Source organism: Dasypus novemcinctus, chromosome 8 (genome assembly GCF_030445035.2).
Source record: "Dasypus novemcinctus isolate mDasNov1 chromosome 8, mDasNov1.1.hap2, whole genome shotgun sequence".
Classification (NCBI taxonomy): Eukaryota; Metazoa; Chordata; class Mammalia; order Cingulata; family Dasypodidae; genus Dasypus; species Dasypus novemcinctus.
In genome coordinates this window covers 20,905,813-20,927,878 of record NC_080680.1, presented here as the reverse complement: position 1 = coordinate 20,927,878, position 22,066 = coordinate 20,905,813, and the positions used below count along the sequence as shown (strand labels likewise).

The 22,066-nt window shown below is 47.2% G+C and overlaps 1 protein-coding gene across 4 annotated transcripts in view; it reads left to right on the top strand.

The window, feature by feature from the left end:
• DAPK1 (death associated protein kinase 1) overlaps positions 1 to 22,066 on the top strand; it is a 219,725-nt gene that overhangs the window by 130,024 nt on the left and 67,635 nt on the right. For all 4 annotated transcript variants that reach the window (XM_004470926.4, XM_004470925.5, XM_004470927.3 and 1 more), the window contains exons 4-11: positions 15,604 to 15,742; positions 17,043 to 17,172; positions 17,342 to 17,390; positions 17,480 to 17,506; positions 18,014 to 18,166; positions 18,506 to 18,551; positions 19,370 to 19,459; positions 21,392 to 21,484. In XM_004470926.4, the coding sequence (XP_004470983.1) occupies positions 15,604 to 15,742; positions 17,043 to 17,172; positions 17,342 to 17,390; positions 17,480 to 17,506; positions 18,014 to 18,166; positions 18,506 to 18,551; positions 19,370 to 19,459; positions 21,392 to 21,484 (727 nt within the window). The remainder of the gene's footprint in view (positions 1 to 15,603; positions 15,743 to 17,042; positions 17,173 to 17,341; positions 17,391 to 17,479; positions 17,507 to 18,013; positions 18,167 to 18,505; positions 18,552 to 19,369; positions 19,460 to 21,391; positions 21,485 to 22,066) is intronic.

The window sequence follows — 22,066 nt, the reverse complement described above, 5'->3', positions numbered from 1 at the left end:
GTCCACTTCTTTTTTTTTCTCCTAAGTACCAAGGCCGGGGATTGAACCCGCGAGCTCATATGTAGGAAGCTGGAGTTCAACCACTGAGCCACATCTGCCTCCCTGGTCCACTTCTTAATGTCCCTCTCACATGACTGGTGGGTTCCCAAGGCAGGTATTGCAAGAACAGGGAGTGGAAACCACCTGTCTTTTAAGGCCTGAACCTGGAAACGGACACAGCTTCACGGACTCAGAGCCTGCTGGGATTCAGGGTGAGGAGACAACGGCCACGCTGTCAGCGGGCGGAGTGTGGGAGGAGGGGCGGCCAACTTTATTCTCCCCCAGGCCCCGGCGGCGCGCTCACAGCTACAAAGACCCTGGGGCCCCCCGGACTTGGCCAGAGCACCTACCTGACCTCAGTTTAGGTTTCTGTGCCTTTTCCTGCTTCTAGGTGGACATCTAGCAGCGCCACTTGCCATGGATGACGAGGCCCAGTGAGCAGACGAGGGAGCCGTGGAGCCGCCTTCTGTTGTGGGCAGGCTGGTGGTGTAGGGCGCGGTGGGCTCTGAGGTTCTAGGCAGGGGTCGGCACTCTGCAGCCCGCGCTTCTGCACAGCCCTCAAGAAAGAGGCTTTTACATTGTTAGGGGCCGAGTGGAAAAGCCAAGGAGAATGTGCCAAGAGTGGATTAGTTGGCAGCCACCAGGCCCTCTGCAGAGAAAGTTTGTTGACCTCTATCCTTAAGGGTGAATCCTGTGTGTGTTAGTGACCAGAGGTAGGTTTTAGATAAGAAAGAGTTTTCTAACTCGAGCTGCCCGTGAGCAGAAACGACAGTTCTCAGCCAAAGGTGAAGCAGGCAGATGGCTGCGCCGAGGGCCCCGTAGTAGATCAGTGGTGAAGCACCCGATTTGGATTGTTTGCCGATTCCAGTGCTATAAACACTCCCGCCGTGGCTCATTTCATGCTACCGAGGGGATGACACTAAACGTGGACTTGAGGAGAGACTTATGTAATTGGGTCTCTGGATCGCTGGCTTTCCGTCGCCGTTGGTTTTGGGGCTCGACTGTACGTCATTGCCACTGCCAAGGCCTCCCCCCCACCCCCCACCCCCCAGACTAGCGAGATCTAGGGCTGGGGAGAAAGTAGTACTTGCAAATAACTTTGAAATTGCACCTGCTGCTGCCAGCTCATAGGTAGATTAAGTGCCTGGCCCCTTTTCACAGTGCTGCTGAGTGCAGATTCCACCTGCTCGGTTATTGCCCTCACATTTGATTTAGAAAATCTGGCTTTCTATGAAAAGATTGATAAGTTTGACCGCATCTACTTTAAACTTTCATTTAACAAAACGTCCCTTTAAACAAAGTTACGAGACAAATGATAGGCTTGTAATAAACGAGAGATCAAGGTTTATTACCCAGAATATGGAAGGAACATCTGTCTACCTATCAATCAGGTAAACAGACAGGTCCTGTGAACAGTTTTGCCTAAGCAAGGACACACTTTTTTCCCCTATTTTCCGTTTGCACAGTTGAGTCTAGACTGGAATGTTTCAAATAAGACTTTGATGTAGGGCTGGGAATGACACCAGGGGCATGGAGAGAGAGTTGCGTCAAAGGCATGGCTGTGCTAATGAAGTACGGGATTGTCGGGTTGGACGTGGGATGCTCCCAGCTCAGCCCCTGCCCCGCCTTCCCATCCCCTTCCCCTTTGCCCCGTGGCTGCTCGCAAGCTTACCTAGACCCCTCTATGTGTATACCCAGGTTCGTCTTCCAGCTTGCCTATTTCATCTCTGAGAACCAACCTCTCGCCCAAATTTTTGGCCCCAGTAATGTCCACCCATTTCAGGAAAACCCTACTCTGTCACCGCCGGGATGGTTGTGACCACATTGCATTGTTAACGTGGCGAACACTTCAGAATCCCAGGGCATTAACCGAGCATCTGGATACACGGAGAGTAGCTCTAAGGGTTTTTCTCACAGGGGACCTCTGCCTAAGAGGAGCTCGGGCCAAGAATCGCCGCAGGGAGTATGGACAGGAGTGGCCTCTGTGCCAGACCCTCAGCTCCTAAGCCATGTTGTTGGCCCCATTCATAATAACAATGAGCAGTAGACAGTAGTGTTCCCATTTTATAGACAGAAACTGAGGCTCAGAATGTAACGACCTACCGGAGGTCACGGGGCGCAGATTTAGCTCCAGGATGCTGCCCGTGCCTTTTCACCGCTGAGCTGTGTTCTTTCGTGATGGATTTCGTCCTAGAAATCTTGAAAAGCCTGCTTTTTGCACACCACCGCTGGTGAAAATGAAAGGTCGCTGCCCACTGTGAATTTTGAGTGCCAGGCATGCTTTACCCTGAGAGTCCCCAGAACTCTTTTCAAGGTGTTATTTGAACTTGAAATGGAGGCGAGAATAGAAGATGTATTTTCAGATAGAGCTTGCATTTTGGATTCAAAGGAAGTAGGGCTGATTCAGAGGACACATTAAGGTGAGGAAATCTTTTGATGTTGTTTATTTGCTTTGGGACAGCATAGTATATAAGCAAAGAATGGTGTTCTTCGACCTCTGAATCTTTCTGTTTCCGACCTTAAATTCGCAGCTTTTTCACAAATGCAAAGAAGGAATGTCAGGTATTTTATCTTCCCTTCCATATTCCCCAGCTTTGGTTTTGCATTCTGCAGAGCCCTCAGTTACCCAAGGAATGTGATTAAAATGTGAAAGGTAAGACAGTGAAAACCCTGAGTGGCTTCCCCTAGATTAACAAGACAGAACGTTCAACACAGAGTGAGGACCAGAGAGCACTGAGTTTTTATTGAAGTTTATTTCTAGGCAAAACCAAGAGATGTCTATGTACTTGCCTTTGCTGTCTTTTTATCATGTACACAAGAATAGTTACCTTTAAAGGAGCAATCATCTAAAAATATTAGGGATATCACTTAAACCCCAAAGACAGGACCGAATATATATTTCTCACCAGCATTATTCTGACTTCCTTATCCATTAACAAGTCTAACAAAAACCATTAATGAATTCTACTAATGCTTCCCCTCTTTTCCTGAGTTGCTTTAGCTAGCTGTGTTATTTTACTAGCACCTTGTGAGCAGTTACTCCCAGACCCAACCATTATAATACAGACATATAGGATGAAATAAGACTATTTCACTTCATCTGTCATAGTTGGTGCGACAGATTTTTATTTTTCCAAAGATGGCTTTAATGTAACTCCCTTTCATACATGTTCATCTAGAACCGTGAAACCCCTCTATCGAGAGGTGGGGTTCTAAACCTCCTTCACTTGAACCTGTAGGGGCTAGTGTCTCACTTTTTATGCCATGTGGCTTTGGAGGCAGCTCGGGTGTCACTTGCTGGAACATTCCCTGGAACTGCCTGGACTGCCAGCTAAACAAATGCGCCAGTTGCCTTGAGGCTGCCGTGCTGTGAGGAAGCCTAAACTAGCCCAAATGGAGAGACCACGTGGAGACCTGAGGCCACGCGAAGAGAGATGCCCAGAGAACCCCCAGCTGCTCCGGCAGCCCTGCAGTTTCCCTTGGAGCCGCTGTCTGATTGCGTTCCCATGACAGACACCGAGCCAGAACTGCCCAGTAGACCCTGCCTGAATTCTGATCACAGAAACCTTAAGAGATGATCTATGCAGAGTATCAATTCTGTTTAAAGCCATTAAGTTCTGGGGAGATTTCTTACATAGAAGTAGGAAATTGGAGCCATTAGTGTACCCTGCACTAATTTGATACTTTCTTTTAACTTTAAAAATGCATTACATTTGTGCCCTCATATCCGCTGATTAGGTAACCACTGATTCAGTTACCCGCTGTTAACCACAGATAAAAAGCTAAAAAAACTTAAAATTTGTAAAATCTCAGAAAATAAAAAGATAAACGGTTCATAGGTTTCAAACTGCCTGCCAAGCAAGTCCAGGCTTTAACGTGGTGAAGTCTGCCAGCCCTGTACATGACTCATCTCCCTTTGTCCCCATATCCAAGCCCCCCTGTACAAGTTTTCAGTCTGCCTCTAGTGTCCTCGCTGATCTTGTGGCATTAACACAGCGCCTTTGTTTACTTAATAATGGCCCTCAAGTGCAAGCTGTGAAGTGCTTTCAATTAGTGAAAAAGTAAAAAATTTCCCAGAATGATTGAATAAAGAAGAAAATCATATGCAGAGATTGCCAGGTTGTATGGAAGGAATGAATCTTCGATTCATGGAGTGATGAAGCGTAAAGACAAAATTTCTGCTAGTTTTACTGTTGCACCTCAAACTGCAAAAGTAACTGCTACAGTATGATCATGGAACATATCCCCTGCAGCTGTGGGGGCCCTACATGATAGGATGGAGAAGCAGGTGTGGCTCAAGCAGTTGAGCTCCCACGTACCACATGGGAGGTCTGGGTTCAGTTGCCCATACCTCCTAAAGAAGACAAGCAAGACAGCAAGTTGTTGTGATGGGCTGGCATGGCAAGCTGATGCAATAAGAGACACAAAGAGGAAAACCTAATGAGAGATACAACAAAGCAGGGAGCAGAGGTGGCTCAAGCGATTAAGTGCCTTCCTCCAACATGGGAGGTCCTGGGTTCAGTTCCCAGTGCCTCCTAAAAAAAAAAAGACCAGCATACAACAAATAGATACAGCAACTGCAAACAACAAGGGGGTGGGGAAAAATAAATAAAATAAATCTTTTTTTTTTTTTAAGATTTATTTATTTATTACCCCCCTTTCCCTCCTCCTGCCCTGCTGTTTTTGCTGTCTGGGTTGTCCTTCTTTTCTTATTTTCTCTCCTCTAGGATTTACCAGGATTCAATCCTGGAGACCTCTGATGGGAAGAGAGGTCCCCTGTCAATTGTGCCAACTCAGGTCCTGGTTTCTGCTGCGCTTCACCTTGACTCTCCCCTTGTCTCTCTCTTGATGTGTCGTCATCTTGCTGCATGACTCACTTGCTTGGGATACTGGCTTACCACGCGGGCAGTTGCGCAGGCACTGGATCACCATGCAGGCACTCATGTGGGCACTTGGCTCACTGCGTGGGCACTGGCTGGCCACACAGCCACGCTTTCTCTTCTTTTTCACCAGGAGGCCCCAGGGATTGAACCCAGGTCCTCCCAGATGGTAGGCAGAAAAGCCCTGTCACTTGAGCCCACATCCGCTTCCCTAAAATAAATCTTTTTAAAGCCACATCTGCTTCCCTAAAGTAAACCTTTTTAAAAAACATGATAAGATGTATTTCTCACTCAAGGTCCAAGTTAGTGTTACTGGTTGGGTAGTAACCAAGCAGTGACTCAGGGATCCATATTCCTTTGCCTGGTGTCTCTGCCTCTCTCTAGTCTTCCTTGGACTTCTCTGCTGGATCATCTGTGTTCAAGAGGCCAAAGACAAGAGAGAGGATTTTGTGGGTTGTCTCAGGGGCCAGGTCTGAAAGTGGCACATGTCATTTTGGTCCATGTTCCATTTGCTAGAACGAGTCTTGGATTTAAGGGAGCTGGAAATGTAGATGAGCTGAGCACCCAGGAGGAAAAAGTAAGTTTGGTAGGACTCTAGCAGTAGCTCTGCCATATCCACATATAGAAGCTTACAATATCAGAGCTGGAAGAAGACCTGAAAGATCAGCTTTTCAGAATGTGGTCCATCTGTATCAGGATCCCTGGGGGGGATTAAATGCAGATTCTTGAAACACCCCCCTCTTGCTGAGTCAGAATCTCAGAAAGTAGAGCCTAGGAAATTACATTAATTAGCTCCCCAAATTATTTTTCAATGCACCCTAAGGCTAGAGAACCCCTTGATGTAGTTGCTCACCTCTCTCATCACATCACCTCTGTGAGTCCCTCCCAGTTACCCTCAACTTGAAGGCTGGCGTTGGAGTTGGGGGCCTGAGTACTGAGGCCCATTCAGTCCTTTTGCCGGGACACCTTGGCACCTCCCAAGGCATCCAGCCTGAGACCTGGCGAGGGTGTACCCCAGGAGGGCATACTTGGTTCTTGAGTTGTTCCTTTGGCCCCCAGTTTCCCCAGACACACATATTTTATCTCTGACAAACAAATGGGGAAATCCAGCTCACACCGAGGAATCATAACATTTCCCTTAAAGATAAGCCTCACTGTACCAAGAACTTAGATCATAAACAGGTCTGGTCCAGAATAAAGTGCTAGTATTTATTTCTTGGGCAATTTCTAACAGGAGTCAGGGACCCTCAATAGTGTTTTAATTTTTTTAAGATACTTAGATTACATAAGTGTTACATAAAAAATATAGGGGATTCCCATATGCCCCACTCGCTCCCCTCCTACACTTTCCCATATTAACAACATCCTTCATTAGTGTGGTACCTTTCTTACAATTGATGAACACATTTTGGAGCATTGCCACTAAGCCTGGATTACAGTTTATATTGTACTTTATACTCTTTCCAGCATAGTTTTGTAAGTTATGACAAGATATATAATGGCCTATATCTGTCATTGCAGTGTCATTCGGGACAATTCCAATGTCCAAAAAATACCCCCATATTACACCTATTTTTCCCTCTCCCCTCCTTCAGAACCTTCAGTGGCCACTGCCTCCACATCAATAATAAAAGTTGTTTCATTGCTAGAATCACAATAAGTCTTTAGTAGAATAACAGTAAGTCTTCTCTAGTTCATTGTTCATTCCCTAATCCTGAGGATTCTGGGCTGGTGATGCCCACTTTACCTCCAAATGAGAGGGGGCTTAGATTCCATGGAGCAGATGGATGGGACTATCTTGATTGCAGTACAGACTCTCTTCCTTGGGATGGTCATTGTCGATCATCATATTCTCGTTAGTTGCCCTGGGTGTGTCCAATGAACTAGAGAGTAGGTGCTGCAACTCTGTTGAGATTCAGGGCCCAACTGGCATGTAAACAGCTAAGAGATTTAAGTCTCTTGGACACACACTGTACTAGTACTAACTGTAGGTTCAAATAGAAGGGTCAGAAGTGACATGTAGGAAAACCACAACTGAGTCCAACTCTGTCACACTGGGGAGCATAAATTCCAAAGTAGGGCCCTCTGGCGAGCTGTCTGCCCTGTTTATAGTGTCTGGATGTCTCCAGAGTCCTCAGGAACCCTGCTATTTGAGGCAATATTTGGTAATCTTTGAGTACCTGCTGAGACGTGCATAAGCGTAACCTCTGGAATGACCTCCTGACTCACTTTGAAGTCTCTTAGCCATATAAACTCATTTGTCCTTACCCTTTCCCCCTTTTGGTCAAGGTTTTTTTCCAGTTACATTGCTAGTTGGCATTTTGTAGTAATCCTTTGGTGCCAGGAGGCTCATCCCTGGGCGCCATGTCCCACAGCATGGGGGGGGGGGGGGAGTAATGCATTTATATGCTGAGTTTGGCTTAGAAAGAGGCTACATTTGAGCAACAAGGAGGCTCTCAGGAGATAAACTCTTAGGCACCCTGTAATACTAGGCTAAGTTTCAATTTCAAAAGCAAAGGTTCTTAAGTATAGTCATCAATGTCAAGGGCCTGTTAATGGTCCATCCTCCTTCACTAGTCACTGCCCCTGTTCTTGGGGGGTTCTTGCTGTCCCTTTAGAGAATTTGGCAGAGCTTCCAGGAAGGGAATGAAACTCTATATTCTTTCGGTTATTGTATGGATTTCCACCCACTGTGACAATACCCCGTGAACATCTGAACACATTCATATGCCTTGTAGGTATGCCCCAGGCAAACCTCCTCCCATGCATCCCCTATCTCTGACGCCCTGCACCAATGATCCTCCCCTGCCACAGTTGTAACCCTTCTGTGATCCAAAACGTCTTCAAAAATGAAGCCAACAAAATAACCACATACAATTAATAAGAAAATGAAATAACAATGGTAGTTTTAAAAATAACAAGTAAAATACAGATTTTTAAAAAAATTTTGAAATAAATAAAAATATAAAATTTAAAAGAAATTTGACATTATGTCTTTCATCACGGTAAGATATGTTTTCTTTTATGTACAGTGACATTTTCTTCCATTTATTCTTCCAGTGTCTTATTTTTTTTCATTTTGTCCTCAAAGAAGGTTTAGGTTACAGAAAAGTCACATACAGAATATATAGGGGATTCTCATATACCCAACATCCTCCCCCTGTTCCCCTTTCTCCTATTAATAACATTTTTCACGTGGATGGTAGTTTGTTACAACTGACACACAAATATTGAAGAATTGCTGCTAACTGCGGTCAATGATTTACATTGTGGTTTACATTTTTATAAATTTTGATGGCATTTAACATGGCCTGTATCCATCATTGCAAGATCATGCAGAACAATTCCATCGTCCCCAAAATACCCCATGTTCCATCTATTGTATTCCTCCCTTCCCCTCTCCTCGGGACCCATGGCAACCACCCAACTTCACTCCTTGAAGAACGAGATTCGTAGTTACTTGCAACAACATTGAAGGCTTGGCATCCTGGCCTGCCCTCCCCCATTAGGCGCTACCTGTGCTCTCAAGAGACACCTGCCCCTCTATTTGAGAACACAGCAGGGCCCCCCGGGATGGGAGCCCAACACCTTCCCGCTCGTTATGTGGGTCTCCACCCACTTACACAACACACTATGACAGGATGAACACTACACACTCCCTAGAAGCCTGCCCCAGGCTTACCCCAGGTGTGCCTCCTCCCACATTTCCCCCACATCCAACACCCTAAACCAAAAACCTTCCCCTGCCATATTTGCCAAAAGAACATTCCCAACATTGTAGTTTCAACCATATACATGCAAATCCCCAGAGTTCACCTGCTCCTTCCCCTGACCCTCCCCCCAGTTCCTTGGATAGTCCAATTCACCACCCCCCATCCTACCTCCATCACAGACCAGCACTGCCCACCCCAGTAGCATCACTGCACCACTGTATGTCCACCCGCTGCACAACTACACCCTTCCACCTTATAGATTTTTGCCCATGTGGGCACTGGCTCACAACTCTCCTCTCTTTCTGTCTCCTATAAACCTGTCTTCCAGACTGTAGCTCTGTGATCCTGCTCAATTTGTGTCATTCTGGTTCATGTAATATTTGTCCTTCAGTGCCTGGCTTGCTTCACTCAACATAAGGTCTTCAAGATTCATCCATTCTATCCCATGTGTTAGCACTGCACTCCTTCTTACAACTGAACAATATAATACTCCATTGTATGTATATACTATTTGCTTATCCATTCATCTCCTGATGGGCACGTGGGTTGTTTCCAACTTTTGGCAACAGTGAATAATGCCGCTGTGAACATTGGTGTGCATATATCTGTTCGTGCCCTGCTTTCAATTCTTCTAGGTATATCCCCAGCAGTGGGACTGCTGGATCATGTGGCAGTTCTATAGTTAGCTTCCTGAGGACCTGCCAAACTGTCCTCCACAATGGGTGCACCGTTCTGCATCCATCCCAGCAGTGGATAAGGGTTCTCTTTCCTTCACTGCCTCTCTAACACTTGTAGTCCTCTTGTTTTTTTAGTTGCCTCCGGTCTAATGGGTGTAAGATGATATCTCATTGTAGTTTTGATTTGCATATCTCATTGTAGTTTTGATTTGCATTTCCCTAAGACCTACTGATGGTGAGCATCTTTTCATGTGCTTTTTAGCCATTTGTATTTCTTCTCTGGAGGAGCATCTATTCAAATCACTTTTTAAAATAGATTGTCATTTTATTTTCAAGGTATAGAATTTCTTCATATATGCTGGATATTAGGCACCTGTCAGTTACATGGTTACCAAATACTTTCTCCCACTGATTACACTACCTTTTCACTTTCTTGACAAATTCCTTTGAAAAGTTTTTAGTTTTGACCAGGTCTTATTTATCTATTTTTTTCTTTTGTTGCTCGTGCTTTTAGTATAAGTTCCTTAAACCATTTCATAACACTAGATCCTTTAGATTCTTCCCTACATTATCTTCTAAGGTCTTTGTGGTCTTGGCTCTTATATTTAGATCTTTGATCCATCTTGAGTTGATTTTTGTATAAGGTGTGAGACGGTGTTCCTCTCTCATTCTTTCGGATATGAATATCCAGTTCTCCAGGCACCGTTTGTTGAAGAGGCCATTCTCTCCCAGTTGAGTGGGCTTGGGGCCTTGTCGAATATCAGTTGACTTATATGTGAGGATCTCTATCAGAACTCTCAATTAAATTCCATTGGTCAGTATGCCTATCCTTGTGCCAATATCATGCAGTTTTGACCACTGTAGCTTTGTAGTATGTTTTAAAGTCAGGTAGTGCTATTCATCTGATTTCATTTTTCATTTTCAGTATATCTTTGGCTATTCAGGGCTCCTTGCCCTTCTAAATAAATTTCATAGTTAGCTTTGCCAATTCAGTAATAAAGAAAAATGCTGTGCTAATTTTTATTGGGATTGCATTAAATCTGTAAATCAGTTTGGGTAGGAGAGACATCTTAATGAGGATTAGTCTTCCTGTCCACGAACAGGGAACAGTGTTTTAATTTAGAAATTGCAATCCTGTAATGAGTTCTCCTACGTTCCTCTGAAGTCCACCTTGTCCTTAAAGCCGTGCTCTTACATGTGACCTAATTACTTCCTGCTGTATTATGGCCCCGTAACGTGTAAGAAGGCACTGGTGGTGGTTGGAAGCACGGGAAAGAGAAGGAACTGTTGTATTTTCCACATCTCTTTGTGAAAGCAGCAAATACTTACTAGCATGCATTTCACACAATTTCTATAATAATGTTGTAATTTGAAATACTCTGACTCAGCAACCTAATAAAGGAGGTTAACCTTGCCTTCTAAATTTGCTGCACAGATTGCTCATCTTTCCTTCTATCAATCTTCCTTCTCTTAAGCAAAATGTAAAATTTGGAGCAAAGGGTAAAAGTACCAAGATTTTGACTGACCTCCTGATTCACATTATTCTATTATTCCACAACAGCAATTGTGGGTTCTTTGTTCTGGTTCTAGGAGCAGCTTGTATGAGAAAGTGCCTGTGCAATAAATTCCTTAGAGCATTTTATGGATCCCACTATGTCCCCCAAATACGACATGTTTAAGTCCTAACCTCTCAGGCCTATAATTGTGACACCATTTGGAAACAGCATCTTTGAATATGTTATTAGTTAATATGAGGCCAAACTAGATTGCAGTGGATATGACCAATGTCCTTATAAACAGGGGAAGTTTGAACATAATACGAGAGAGGCAAAGGAAGACGGCCTTGTGGCAGAGTCCGTGATGCCACAAGCCGCTGTCAGAGCCCTGCCAACTTCAGAGGAAGCGTGGCGCTGTGGACATTCGCTCTTCTGCCTCCAGAACTGTAAAAAATAAAATTCTGTTTAAGCCTCAAGGTCTATGGTACCTTGTTCCAGCAGCTCTAGGGAATTAAAGATGGATCCCTTTCAGCCCTCTGAGATTTTGAGGGCCGATCAGGGGGGTAAATACCAATAATGATGCTTCTTTGCATGTTCCCAAACCTTTGCTGAAATAATTTACTTTCAATTATTTTGATTGATGGCCAGAGGTTTATAGGTAGAAGCTTATGGCCAAAGCATCTGCTCTCGCAGAATATAAGTTAAGAATGGAGAAAAGACCCCTTGGGGTGCAGGTTGACCCAGGGAGACGGGTGCTCTCCTCACTGTCCCCATGTCTGGGTGAACCTAGTGGTTCCCTGGACAGTCCTCTGCATGAACGTCATCGGGGACAGCCTGGGGCTTGAGCAGGGTCTTGCGAGAAGGGTGGACAGGGACAGTTCGAGGACAAGCCTTCCCTGGTTTTGATCAGGCACTGACACTGCAGACCTGGTCCCTCGATCTGAGGACTCTGGGGTCTGCCCCTTCTCACTGGCCAAAGGCCCAGGGCCTGCCCAGATCCAAGGGCGTGGAGCAGTGGCCGCCACCCCTGGATGGGGAGTGGCGAGACCAGTTGCAGAGGAGCGCGTTAAAACCCTCCCTGGAACCAGTGCCCCCGTCGGCAGGTGCGCGCGCCATCTGCTTGTGCTCACGTCACCAACTCCAGGTTCAGCAACACCAGCTCGGGAGCTTGAAGGTGACCTTGGTGGGAACAGGACACCTTAGAAATCAAGCAACCCGGACAAATCAGGGCTTGTGCTCCCACCCCAGCCCCTCCCCGCTAGAGCCCGTTGTTAACATTTACCAGCACAGCACAGCACAGCTGCTATGGGGCATGTTTGAAGCCAAAGGGAAAGAAACCCTGTGCCATTTACGAGCACCGAGGTGCCCCACGTGTCCCGAATCCCCAGGACAACACTGTGAGGTCTGACTACCCCTATTTTTTAGAAGAGAATCTCTGCCTTCGTGACACTGGGCAACTGGGGGGCTGGGATTTGAACCCAGGTCTCCTCTCCCTCTGCCGTCCTGCCTCCCAGATTCCAGAGGCCAGGCGCAGGTGGGCCGAAAAAATAGACCACTTTCCCCCTGACCTAGCGGAGGCTCCGGGTAACAGTGAGGGAGGGGAAGTCAGCCAGAGAAGAGGGCGAGAGGGGCGGCCGGCGCCTGCGCGCGGAGGGCACTGGAGTTCCCCGCAGGGGCCGTCAGCCCTCGTGGAAGTGTCAGGAGCCCTAAGACTGGCCCCAACCCCAGGCAGCCAAATGCCAGCCATCTCTCATTGCCCGAAAAACTGATGGGGACAGTGGAAAGCGCAGGTGATCTAAGTGAGCGGGCAGGGGCGACAGAGGAAGGGCCTTGGGGCACTGGAGTTGCCAGAAAACTCCACCCCCCCCCTCCTTCCTCTTCCATGCCTCCTCCCTCCCTCCTGTCGCCTCTCCCTTCCCTTCTCCTCCCCCTCCTCCTCCCCCACCTCTCCCCCCTCCTTCTCCCCCCACCTCTCCTCCTCCCCCTCCCCCCTCCTCCCCCTCATCCTCCCTTCCTCCTCTCCCTCCTCCCCATCCTCTCCCTCCTCCTCCCCCTCCTCTTCCTCCTCCCCCTCATCCTCCCTTCTTCCCTCCCCCTCCCCTCTCCCCCTCCTCTTCCTTCTCCCTTCCTCCCTTTCCCTTCCCCCCCTTTCCCTCCTCTTCCCTCCCCCCCTTCCCTCCTCTTCCCTCCCTCCTCCTCCTCCTTCCCTCTCCCCCCTCTTCCCCATCCTCCCTTCCTCCGTCCCCTCTCCCTCCTCCCCTCTCCTCCCCCTCCCCTCCCCCTCCTCCTCTCCCTCCTCCACACCATCTTCCCTTCCTCCTCCTCCCCCTCCTCCTCATCCTCCCTCCCCCTCCTTTCCCTCCCTCCTCCCCCTCTCCTCCCCCTCCTCCTCCTCCTCGCTGAGTGCAGTGCTTAGGTGAGGATTTAAAGACAAGAGGGGAGGGGACAGGCAGAACAGGGAGGGAGACTTTCCTGCTGAAACCTGCTGGGGTGGGGGCGGTATATTGTCCAGGAAAGATAGTTTCCGTATTGTAAATGACACCCTTTCTCCCTCCCTGAACCTCCGCCACCTGTGACCCTAGCCCGGGCTTTGCGTATATTAATAAGCTTTCATGCTCACAGTCCTCCCCTGAGTAGCTACTATTCCCAATGGGTGAGAAAAATGGGGCTCAGGAAGAGGAAATAGCCTTCCCCGCCCGAGGCCCCGCCCTCGTGTGGAATTCAAAGTGCGGGGCTGAGACGGCGCCCAGCGGGCGCCCAGAGAGCCGCTGGCCGCAGGTGCATCAGAGGGCGCCCGGTCACTGCCGGTTTCCCTTCATTTTTCCTGTGGTTAGACAGTTCCCTCTCCCCATCAGGTTGGTTCTAAGAGGAACTGGAAGGGGAGGGCTGGGAGGAGTTGAGTGGGGAGCGCTGCGGGGAGCTCAGGCCGAGGGAGCAGGGCCGGGGGCGCAGGGCCGGGGGCGCGTGGGGGCGAGTTGGGGCGCAGGCCTCCGGCTCCTTGGCCAGGGCTCCTTGGCTCCCCGGCTGGGTCAGGCGCTGGGGTGCACCCCAGGCTGGCACATGAGTCCCCTCAAGGGCCCGCCGCTTCCTCCAGGCTCCTGGGGAAGGGTCCCAGGTTGCGGAATATCCTGAACTTGCCTCTGCGAGGGAGGCCTTGGGCAGGAGCGGGGACTTTTAGAAATGGTCCTCAGCTTCTCGCACCCACGTCACCCGGGCTGCTGGCCTAAAACGCCGAGTGCCCTGGGCCCACGCCTTGAAACTGTCTAGCCAGTGGAAGTGAGGCCCTGAATCCACATTTTGGCAACTACCTCAGGGCATCGGTTGCCACTGGGTCCCCCCTAACAAAACACTGACTTGGAAGGTGGGGGTGGAACCTGTTCTTTTTGAGAAAAGTGCCCTTGTTACTTCATCTCCAGTTTTCTTCCTGTGTGGATGTGGGTGCTGTAGGTATAGAGCATCCTGGGGCTGCCTTGTTTATGGAGCCGAGGGAAAGATAATGAATGCGGCGGTTATGTGCATAATTGCAGTTAATTATTGTGTTGCGAACATATGGTTCAACTTGATAAAGATTAACTTATAAAAACTCTTATTAAAAGTTCCCTGTTATTTGCCAGTAATCACCACCGTGGATTTCCTAGAGGAGTCTGTTCGTTCAGCCACTTGATAAAAAACTTTTGAGCACTTGCAGCAGGCCCAGCATTGCCCTCAGAGATAGGGATAGGGATGGATCAACAGGGCAGGAGCCGAGGGCCGAGCCACGGGCCTTCCAGTCTGATGAGGGAGAGGTAAATAAATCCTCAAGTAATTATGTGCATTTCAACACTTAAGGCATTTGTTAAATTCATGTCTAAGTATGATTTTTACAAATTAAGTACTTACATATAAATAAATACAAGATGAAACAGCAAAAAAACATCCCTGTCAGACCAAATATTAGGATTTTTGGTTTAAACGGACTAACATACAGCTTACAAATTTCCAGGTTCTCTCTAACTGGGATAGGAAGATACTGTCTATAAATCATATCCAAAGTTGGCTTATTTTTTTTCCCTGTTGCATCAGTGAGTTAAGACTTCACCTGTGGCGGCGGGCTTGGCCCAGTGGTTAGGGCGTCCGTCTACCACATGGGAGGTCCGCGGTTCAAACCCCGGGCCTCCTTGACCCGTGTGGAGCTGGCCCATGCGCAGTGCTGATGCGTGCAAGGAGTGCCGCGCCACGCAGGGGTGTCCCCCGCGTAGGGGAGCCCCACATGCAAGGAGTGCGCCCCCTAAGGAGAGCCATCCAGCGCGAAGGAAAGTGCAGCCTGCCCAGGAATGGCACCGCCCACACAGAGAGCTGACACAGCAAGATGACGCAACAAAAAGAAACACAGATTCCTGTGCCGCTGACAACAACAGAAGCAGGCAAAGAAGACGCAGCAAATAGACGCAGAGAGCAGACAACTGGGGTGGGGGGGAGGGGAGAGAAATAAATAAATAAATAAATAAATCCTTTTTAAAAAAAGACTTCACCTGTGACTACATTTAATTGAAATGTCTGAAAGATACATTGATTCTTCCCCCACCAGACTTCTGCTCCTCTCACTGGCTTGTGAACATACCACATTAGGAAAATGGCACCCAACTGCATTTGAGCACATGTATACCCTCATGCAGAATTTTCACCCAAAGGTGTTAGCAGTTTTGTTATGTCTTTATGCTATTTTCTTGCCAGAAATTCATGCACTCCAATAGTCTATAAGAGCACACATCAATCTGAAACAGAATTATCATCATAACCTCTGCTTCCTGGCTCTCAGCGTTGCAGGTGGCGAGCTGTTTGACTTTTTAGCGGAAAAGGAATCTTTGACCGAAGAGGAAGCAACCGAGTTTCTCAAACAAATTCTGAATGGTGTTTATTACCTGCATTCCCTTCAAATTGCCCACTTCGATCTTAAGGTATGTCACCGAATGTGAGCCAGGCAGAAGCTTAGGAAAATCACAGCGCTGTTTGTGTGCTAAGAAAAACTGAGACATTAAAGAAGCATCTGAAAAAGATACATTCATTTCTTTCTGTTTGGGATTAACAAAGGGAATTTATCAGTATAAATCAGCAACCATATAATGTGTATCTCCTGCAGGGCTTCCTAATCATTTCATGGGGTAGAAGTTTCAGATTAATGATACATTCTGGAATCCTCAGGGGATGGAGAAATCAAGGGGTCTTACCAGTCAGGTCTCCAGGCAAGACAGCTGCTTTGGATTACCGGGACCTTTAGTTTCTGAGTGGCCAGAGGCTGACACAGTTTCCATCCGTCCTCTGGCTCCTGAGTAGGTAAGATGGAAGGTGTCCCTGAGCTGTGCCCACCTGCTGATGCAAAGGCTCATGGGCTTGGCCCTGCCACCAGCAATCAATCAAACCAAACTCTGAGACTGGCTGATAGGAGTCTGTGCTTCGCTGGCACCAAGGCATTATGGGAGACTTAAAGGCATGGGTACCCTACTCCAAACCACGAGAGCTCGTGGTCTCTTTGGAGAGGCAAGACATAAATGTGTAGGAAGTGACAGTGAAAGGTTCAAGTGACAGCTTGAGACTGTGAGAAGATGTCACACCCCAGTGTGTGACTACTTGCAAAATGAATGGCTCAGATAATTGGTGTTACACTAAGACTTCAGAGGTGCTAGACTTACTGTAGAAGAGCTACCAAGACCCCATCTGTGTCCCCTCAACTAATAAACACCCCAAAGGCTGCTTGCTGGCTGCAAACACCTGCAGCTCTCTGTCTAAAGGCTTCTAACTGTGCAGGAGAGTGGAAATACCAAAAGTGCATGCCCATCGAAGCAGCTCTTGACCATGGAGAATGGGGAGATGGTGGATAAATACCCCAACTGCCTCGTGCCCCATTTGGAATAATTCAGTGTTCTCCTGAGTTCCTCAGCACAATTGAGCCCCAGCCACCCACACCTTGATAAGTGCTTTGGATTGACTTTTTCCTTCCTTTTCCTGTGTCCTCGTTCCCCTGCCAGTGTTTCCTGGCTCACCTCCCACATAATCCACTCGTACCCAAATCCTTATCTTAGGTTTGCTTCTGGAAGAACTTAAACCAAAACATTTATTTTTCCTGGTCTTCTCTTTCAACTTTCTTTTTCTCCCTAGTTTTGGGTTGCTTTTTGTTTGTTTGTTCAAAGAGAATAATAACTATTCTGGTATTCGTGTCCTAAGCGTAGCATAACAGTTCTTTCTTTCTTTTTTTTAAAGCCTGAAAATATAATGCTTTTGGATAGAAATGTCCCCAAACCTCGGATCAAGATTATTGACTTTGGGTTGGCCCATAAAATTGACTTTGGAAATGAATTCAAGAACATATTTGGGACACCAGAGTTTGTTGGTAATTATTCTCGCTCCTGTGATCATTTATTTCCCATAAAGGCCATGCTAGCAAAATTTGGTCTGCTACAGGATCACTTTCCCTGGTACATGTTTCTGGTTTATACACAAAGATAGACTCTGTTGGTTCACTTGCTTCCCAAACTAAACGTGTGTTTATTTCCTCTTAGCTCCTGAGATAGTCAATTATGAACCTCTTGGCCTTGAAGCGGATATGTGGTAAGGAGCTTGTCACTGGGGTTGCTGATTATTCTGATTTATTTTGCTGTTCTTCTGACACGTTGTTTTGTTTTTCTCTTTATACCTAGGAGCATTGGGGTAATAACCTACATTCTGTAAGTACCAAAATCCACAACTCACATTCTTTCCCTTTTTCTTTGAGACCATATGTTTTTTTTAACCATTAAATGTGTCAAGTTGCTCTCCTCAGCTGAGGCGTGCTTTTTATGTAAACATACTCATTTTACACCCCCAGAACACACTTAGTTTATACTAATTACATATTTTCTACTAATTCTAAATGAGTCATCAGAAACTGTAGCGTAACCACTAAAAGAAAGTGTTGCTGTCCTTCATGGCTGGAAAATGAGGAAAAGGTTTTGTTTGTTTTTAAACTACTAGACGCTGTTCCAAATTAACTTTGTAAATGATCTTTTGCATTTACCTAAAGCTTTTGTTCATGACAGTTAAATGTCCTATAAAATGTGATTGAACTCTAAAGTGACTGCCCAATCCCAAGATTGTTATCTTATTCTTCATTCCCCTTTCCAGTTATTATGGGAACAGGAAGGCAACACAAGAGATAATTATAAATGTTCTGTGCCTCACTTTATTTTTAACAGCCTAAGTGGGGCTTCCCCGTTTCTTGGAGACACAAAGCAAGAAACGTTAGCAAACGTATCCGCTGTCAACTACGAATTTGAAGAAGAATACTTTAGTAATACCAGTGCCCTTGCCAAAGATTTCATAAGAAGACTTCTGGTCAAGGATCCAAAGTAAGTGTTATTTATTCCTCAATGGTGCTACGGCTGCAACTTGAGCTCCATGCCTGCAACCGCATTTAGCAGATCCCAGCTCTTTCCTCCTGGCCGAGGGAAGCATACCGTGTGAAACTGCATGACAGTGCATGCCTTTTCCACCCACTCAGCCCCTGAAGGTACAGTGAAGTAGTTACAAAAAAGTCGTTTTCGGCTTTCTTCCATGAAGTGGGCCCCAAACTGCTTTTCCCAGATTATCTGTTTGGTAGTCTTGGCCAGTGTGGAAATGCCCTTCGAGCTTGCTGCTATGGTCACAGCATTTTTGTTTTTGTTTTTCTCCCTCTCCTTCCCCTAAAGGAAGAGAATGACAATTCAAGATAGTTTGCAGCATCCCTGGATCAAGGTCAGTTGCCTGTTAGGTTGCTGTTTAAATCATTTTCTAAGCGAGTGGCTTATTTTATGGCATCCTAAATTCGTTTGTCCTAGGGTATTCCTTGTCACTGACTGTGGACTTGAACAGCAGGCCACATCTGGAGTATTGCATTTGCTTTGGGCGCCATATTTTAAGTCAGTCTGACGGATTAGAGTTTATCCTAATAATAGGTGAGATGCTGATGAGTCAGTCAGCTGTTACGGAGCAGGGCTTGTAAACTGAGATCCTAGAGGTCAAGTCCAGTCATTGGGCACATTTGTTTTCGCCTGTGAATTGTTGGCCCAAACAGTGTTTGGAAAATTTTTGAATTAATGCCTAGCATTTAAATATCACATCAACTTCTGGATTCCCAGCTTCTCTTGAAAAATCTGAAGTTATACAGCACTGAGGCCTCATCCCCTTGCTTGCTAGGGCCTGTGACAACCTCTGGTCTATTACAGTGACATGACCTTCTGACCCCTGTTGGCATTTGGGTTAAAGAAACTGAAGCTGCTTCAGCCTAGAATCGAAAGGACTAAAGATGGGGAATAGGATAGTTACGAATAAGGTAGTGGAGCCGGTAAGAGGACATTACAGGGACAGTTTGAGCAGCTGGGGAGCTTTTTGACATAGGCTCCTGAGTCTAAGGAGGCCCCTAGGCCTTGCCTTCTCCCCCAGTGCGTGATGTCATTTTGGTAGGATGAATGGGTGTGAGCACACGAAATAAAGAGAGGTTTCAAAAAGTTGTCGTGAAACACATTTCTATCATTCGAGAGCTCTAATTTTTTTCTCTTGGACTTGCATTTTAGCCTAAAGATACACAACAAGCACTTAGTAGAAAAGCATCTGCAGTAAACATGGAGAAATTCAAGAAGTTCGCAGCCCGAAAGAAATGGAAAGTAAGATGATTTGACATGGAGGGATTAACAAATCCTGTTTCCTCTGCTGAGTTCTGTCTATTCAAGGCTCATTTCTTTTGACACTGGCAATGTGGGAAATGCGTCACGTCTTTTTTTTTAAAATTCACTCTAGTCTTTTGTACCATTACCCTGTTTTCAAAGGCAAGCAAAAACAATATTTCAGTCCTATTTATTAACTCAGATTTTCAAATGTAATTTTGCATATTTTTACCAAAACCATTCCAAAGACTACAATTTTAAATTTATAATACTGTTACAGTAAAGTCTTTTTCTAAATGCACCAAGCCAAATTTTAAATGAGGCTGTTCTTTGTGGTAAGCAGCACGGCATCGCATTTATTCCAGACTTGTGTACCTGGTTCTGGGGAGTGGGGTGGGGCCCCAAGCCTGTGTAGTGCTGTCCCTTCTGCTTCATCTGGATGTTGTCTAAACAGGCTGTGTGGGACGTGGCTCCAAGGGCAGGCACTCCATCCTTGAACAGTTAAAATTCGGGGTTATGGGAAGGGGTAGGATGGCTTCCTTTGCGCAGGGTCACGTCCATCCGAGGGGAAGCAGGTACCTTCCCTGAATCCCCAGCCTGGGCCAGAGGCACCCTTCTTGTCACACCCCTTATGTCTGGGCTTCCACAAGAGGGATGAGAGGGACCCCCGCAGTGGATGGCATACGACTTGACTCCCAGTCTCCACGAAGTCTTAAGATACGGCTTAAAAAGGCAGAGTCCACTTCAGAAGTTTACAGGCACACACAGCCACAGGTTCTTTGCATGTTGCCCCTGAAAGTCAGTGCAGAGGTATTTGTCCTGTAGACTCCGGGGCCCCCTTGTCAAGGTGGAGCTGAGAGCTGACCTGAGCTGCCAGGTGCCTGAGGTAGCTGATCAAAAACAGGGAAGCTTTAATCACTGACTGTGACGGTCAAGCAAGAGATTATCTGGCGGAAACTGCGCCCCCCTTCAGTTTCCAGGTGCCCCTGGGCTGGGGTCAGGTAGAGCCACACCAGTGTGGGGGTACATCTCCACTGATGGGCAGCTGACAGGGCCCCGAACTAAGGGCTCCTGCCATTTTATGGGCCTGGGGCTGGGAGCGGGGCTAGGAATGGAAGAGTGCTGAATACTGAGTCAGAATGGAAAGAGGTGGCTACAGGGTCTCCTCCCACCTCCCCACCCCCCTTGCAGGAGGTTTTGGGGTGGGAATGCGGATATGTGGGAGAGCCTGACCAACGGGGGGGCGGGGAGGGGCTGGGGGGCGGGGAGGCTCAGTCCTTGACTGCGACTCCCTCCAGAACCTTCCTTGCACCAGTGTGTGTGGGGAGGGAGCTTTCCCCAGGAGGCCTGCCTGGTAGAGCCTTTGTAAACACCTGGGGTTGGGCCTGAAAAATTACACAGAGGCTTTTGGCCGGGATCTGGAGGCCTCACCCACACCTGTTGGCTTCCACCTACTATGTGTGGTTTGATGAGCACATTTTCTACCATTCCTCCCTCACCTGTTAGCCCTTCATGCTCACAGACAGGAGGCAAGCTCCGCCATACCACAGGGGAGGCCTGCCACAGGAATGTGAGGGTAAGACATCACCATCCGAGAAACAGACAAGTAACAGGCGAGACGTGTGGAGGACGCCCAGTTCCATCCCTCAGTTCTGAACTACAGAAGGAGCGCCTCTCTATCCTGTGGTCTCGATTTCTGAGGCCTGTGAAATCACTCCTTGAGCAAATAGGATCCAGCCTGATTGTGGGATCGCCCACCCCTGAAGCCCACGTGCTGTCGGTGGTGTGGGAGTGTCACCAGAGAATGTGAAGACCTTGCCATTTGCACTGACTCGGGCGCTGTTATCGTAGTGCTCTCTCCTCCTCCCCCGGCCTTTTTTCTTCCTTTGTGATTGTGTTTTGTTCTGTGTGTGTGTTTTCTTTTTTTCAAAGCAATCCGTTCGCTTGATATCCCTGTGCCAAAGATTATCCAGGTCGTTCTTGTCCCGAAGTAACATGAGTGTTGCCAGAAGCGATGATACTCTGGTAAGCAAAGCTGTTTGTCTTGGTGACGTTCCTGCTCAGTGCTGTGTGGTTAGAATGTTTACTTGTTCTGTTTGTTCAGCCCAGAAAACCTCGTCGGGGAAACGTCAGGCTTACTCTCACTCCTGTGGAGGTGGGGTGTGTTGGGGGAGCTGACTGAAGTTGCCTATTGCTTCTTTCCCCTCATTCCTGGTGTTGTGGTTGGCACTACACGCACCCCCCACCCTGACCTCCTCCGTCACCATCCACCTTCTCCTTCAGTGAAAGAGTGACTCCACCGGAGAAGAGGAGAGAGCGTATTCTAATTTGCATAAAGTAAAGGGAGAGCCTTCTCTTGCCACAGAGGAGAATCTCAGACCACAGTAGTACAAAAGGGGCAGAGGCCACCTCCAACCACACCAGCCACCCCCACCCACACTCTTTCTCCAGAAAATCAGGGAAAATGCAGTACAGATTGCTGGCATTTCTTTCCGTAGACCAGAAGGCCCACTTGAACTATTACTATTGTACTTAGTGTTAAAAGCCCTTAGGAGCAAATCCACATTTCTCCCCTCATCCAAACTGAAAGCTAATCACTGATTAACC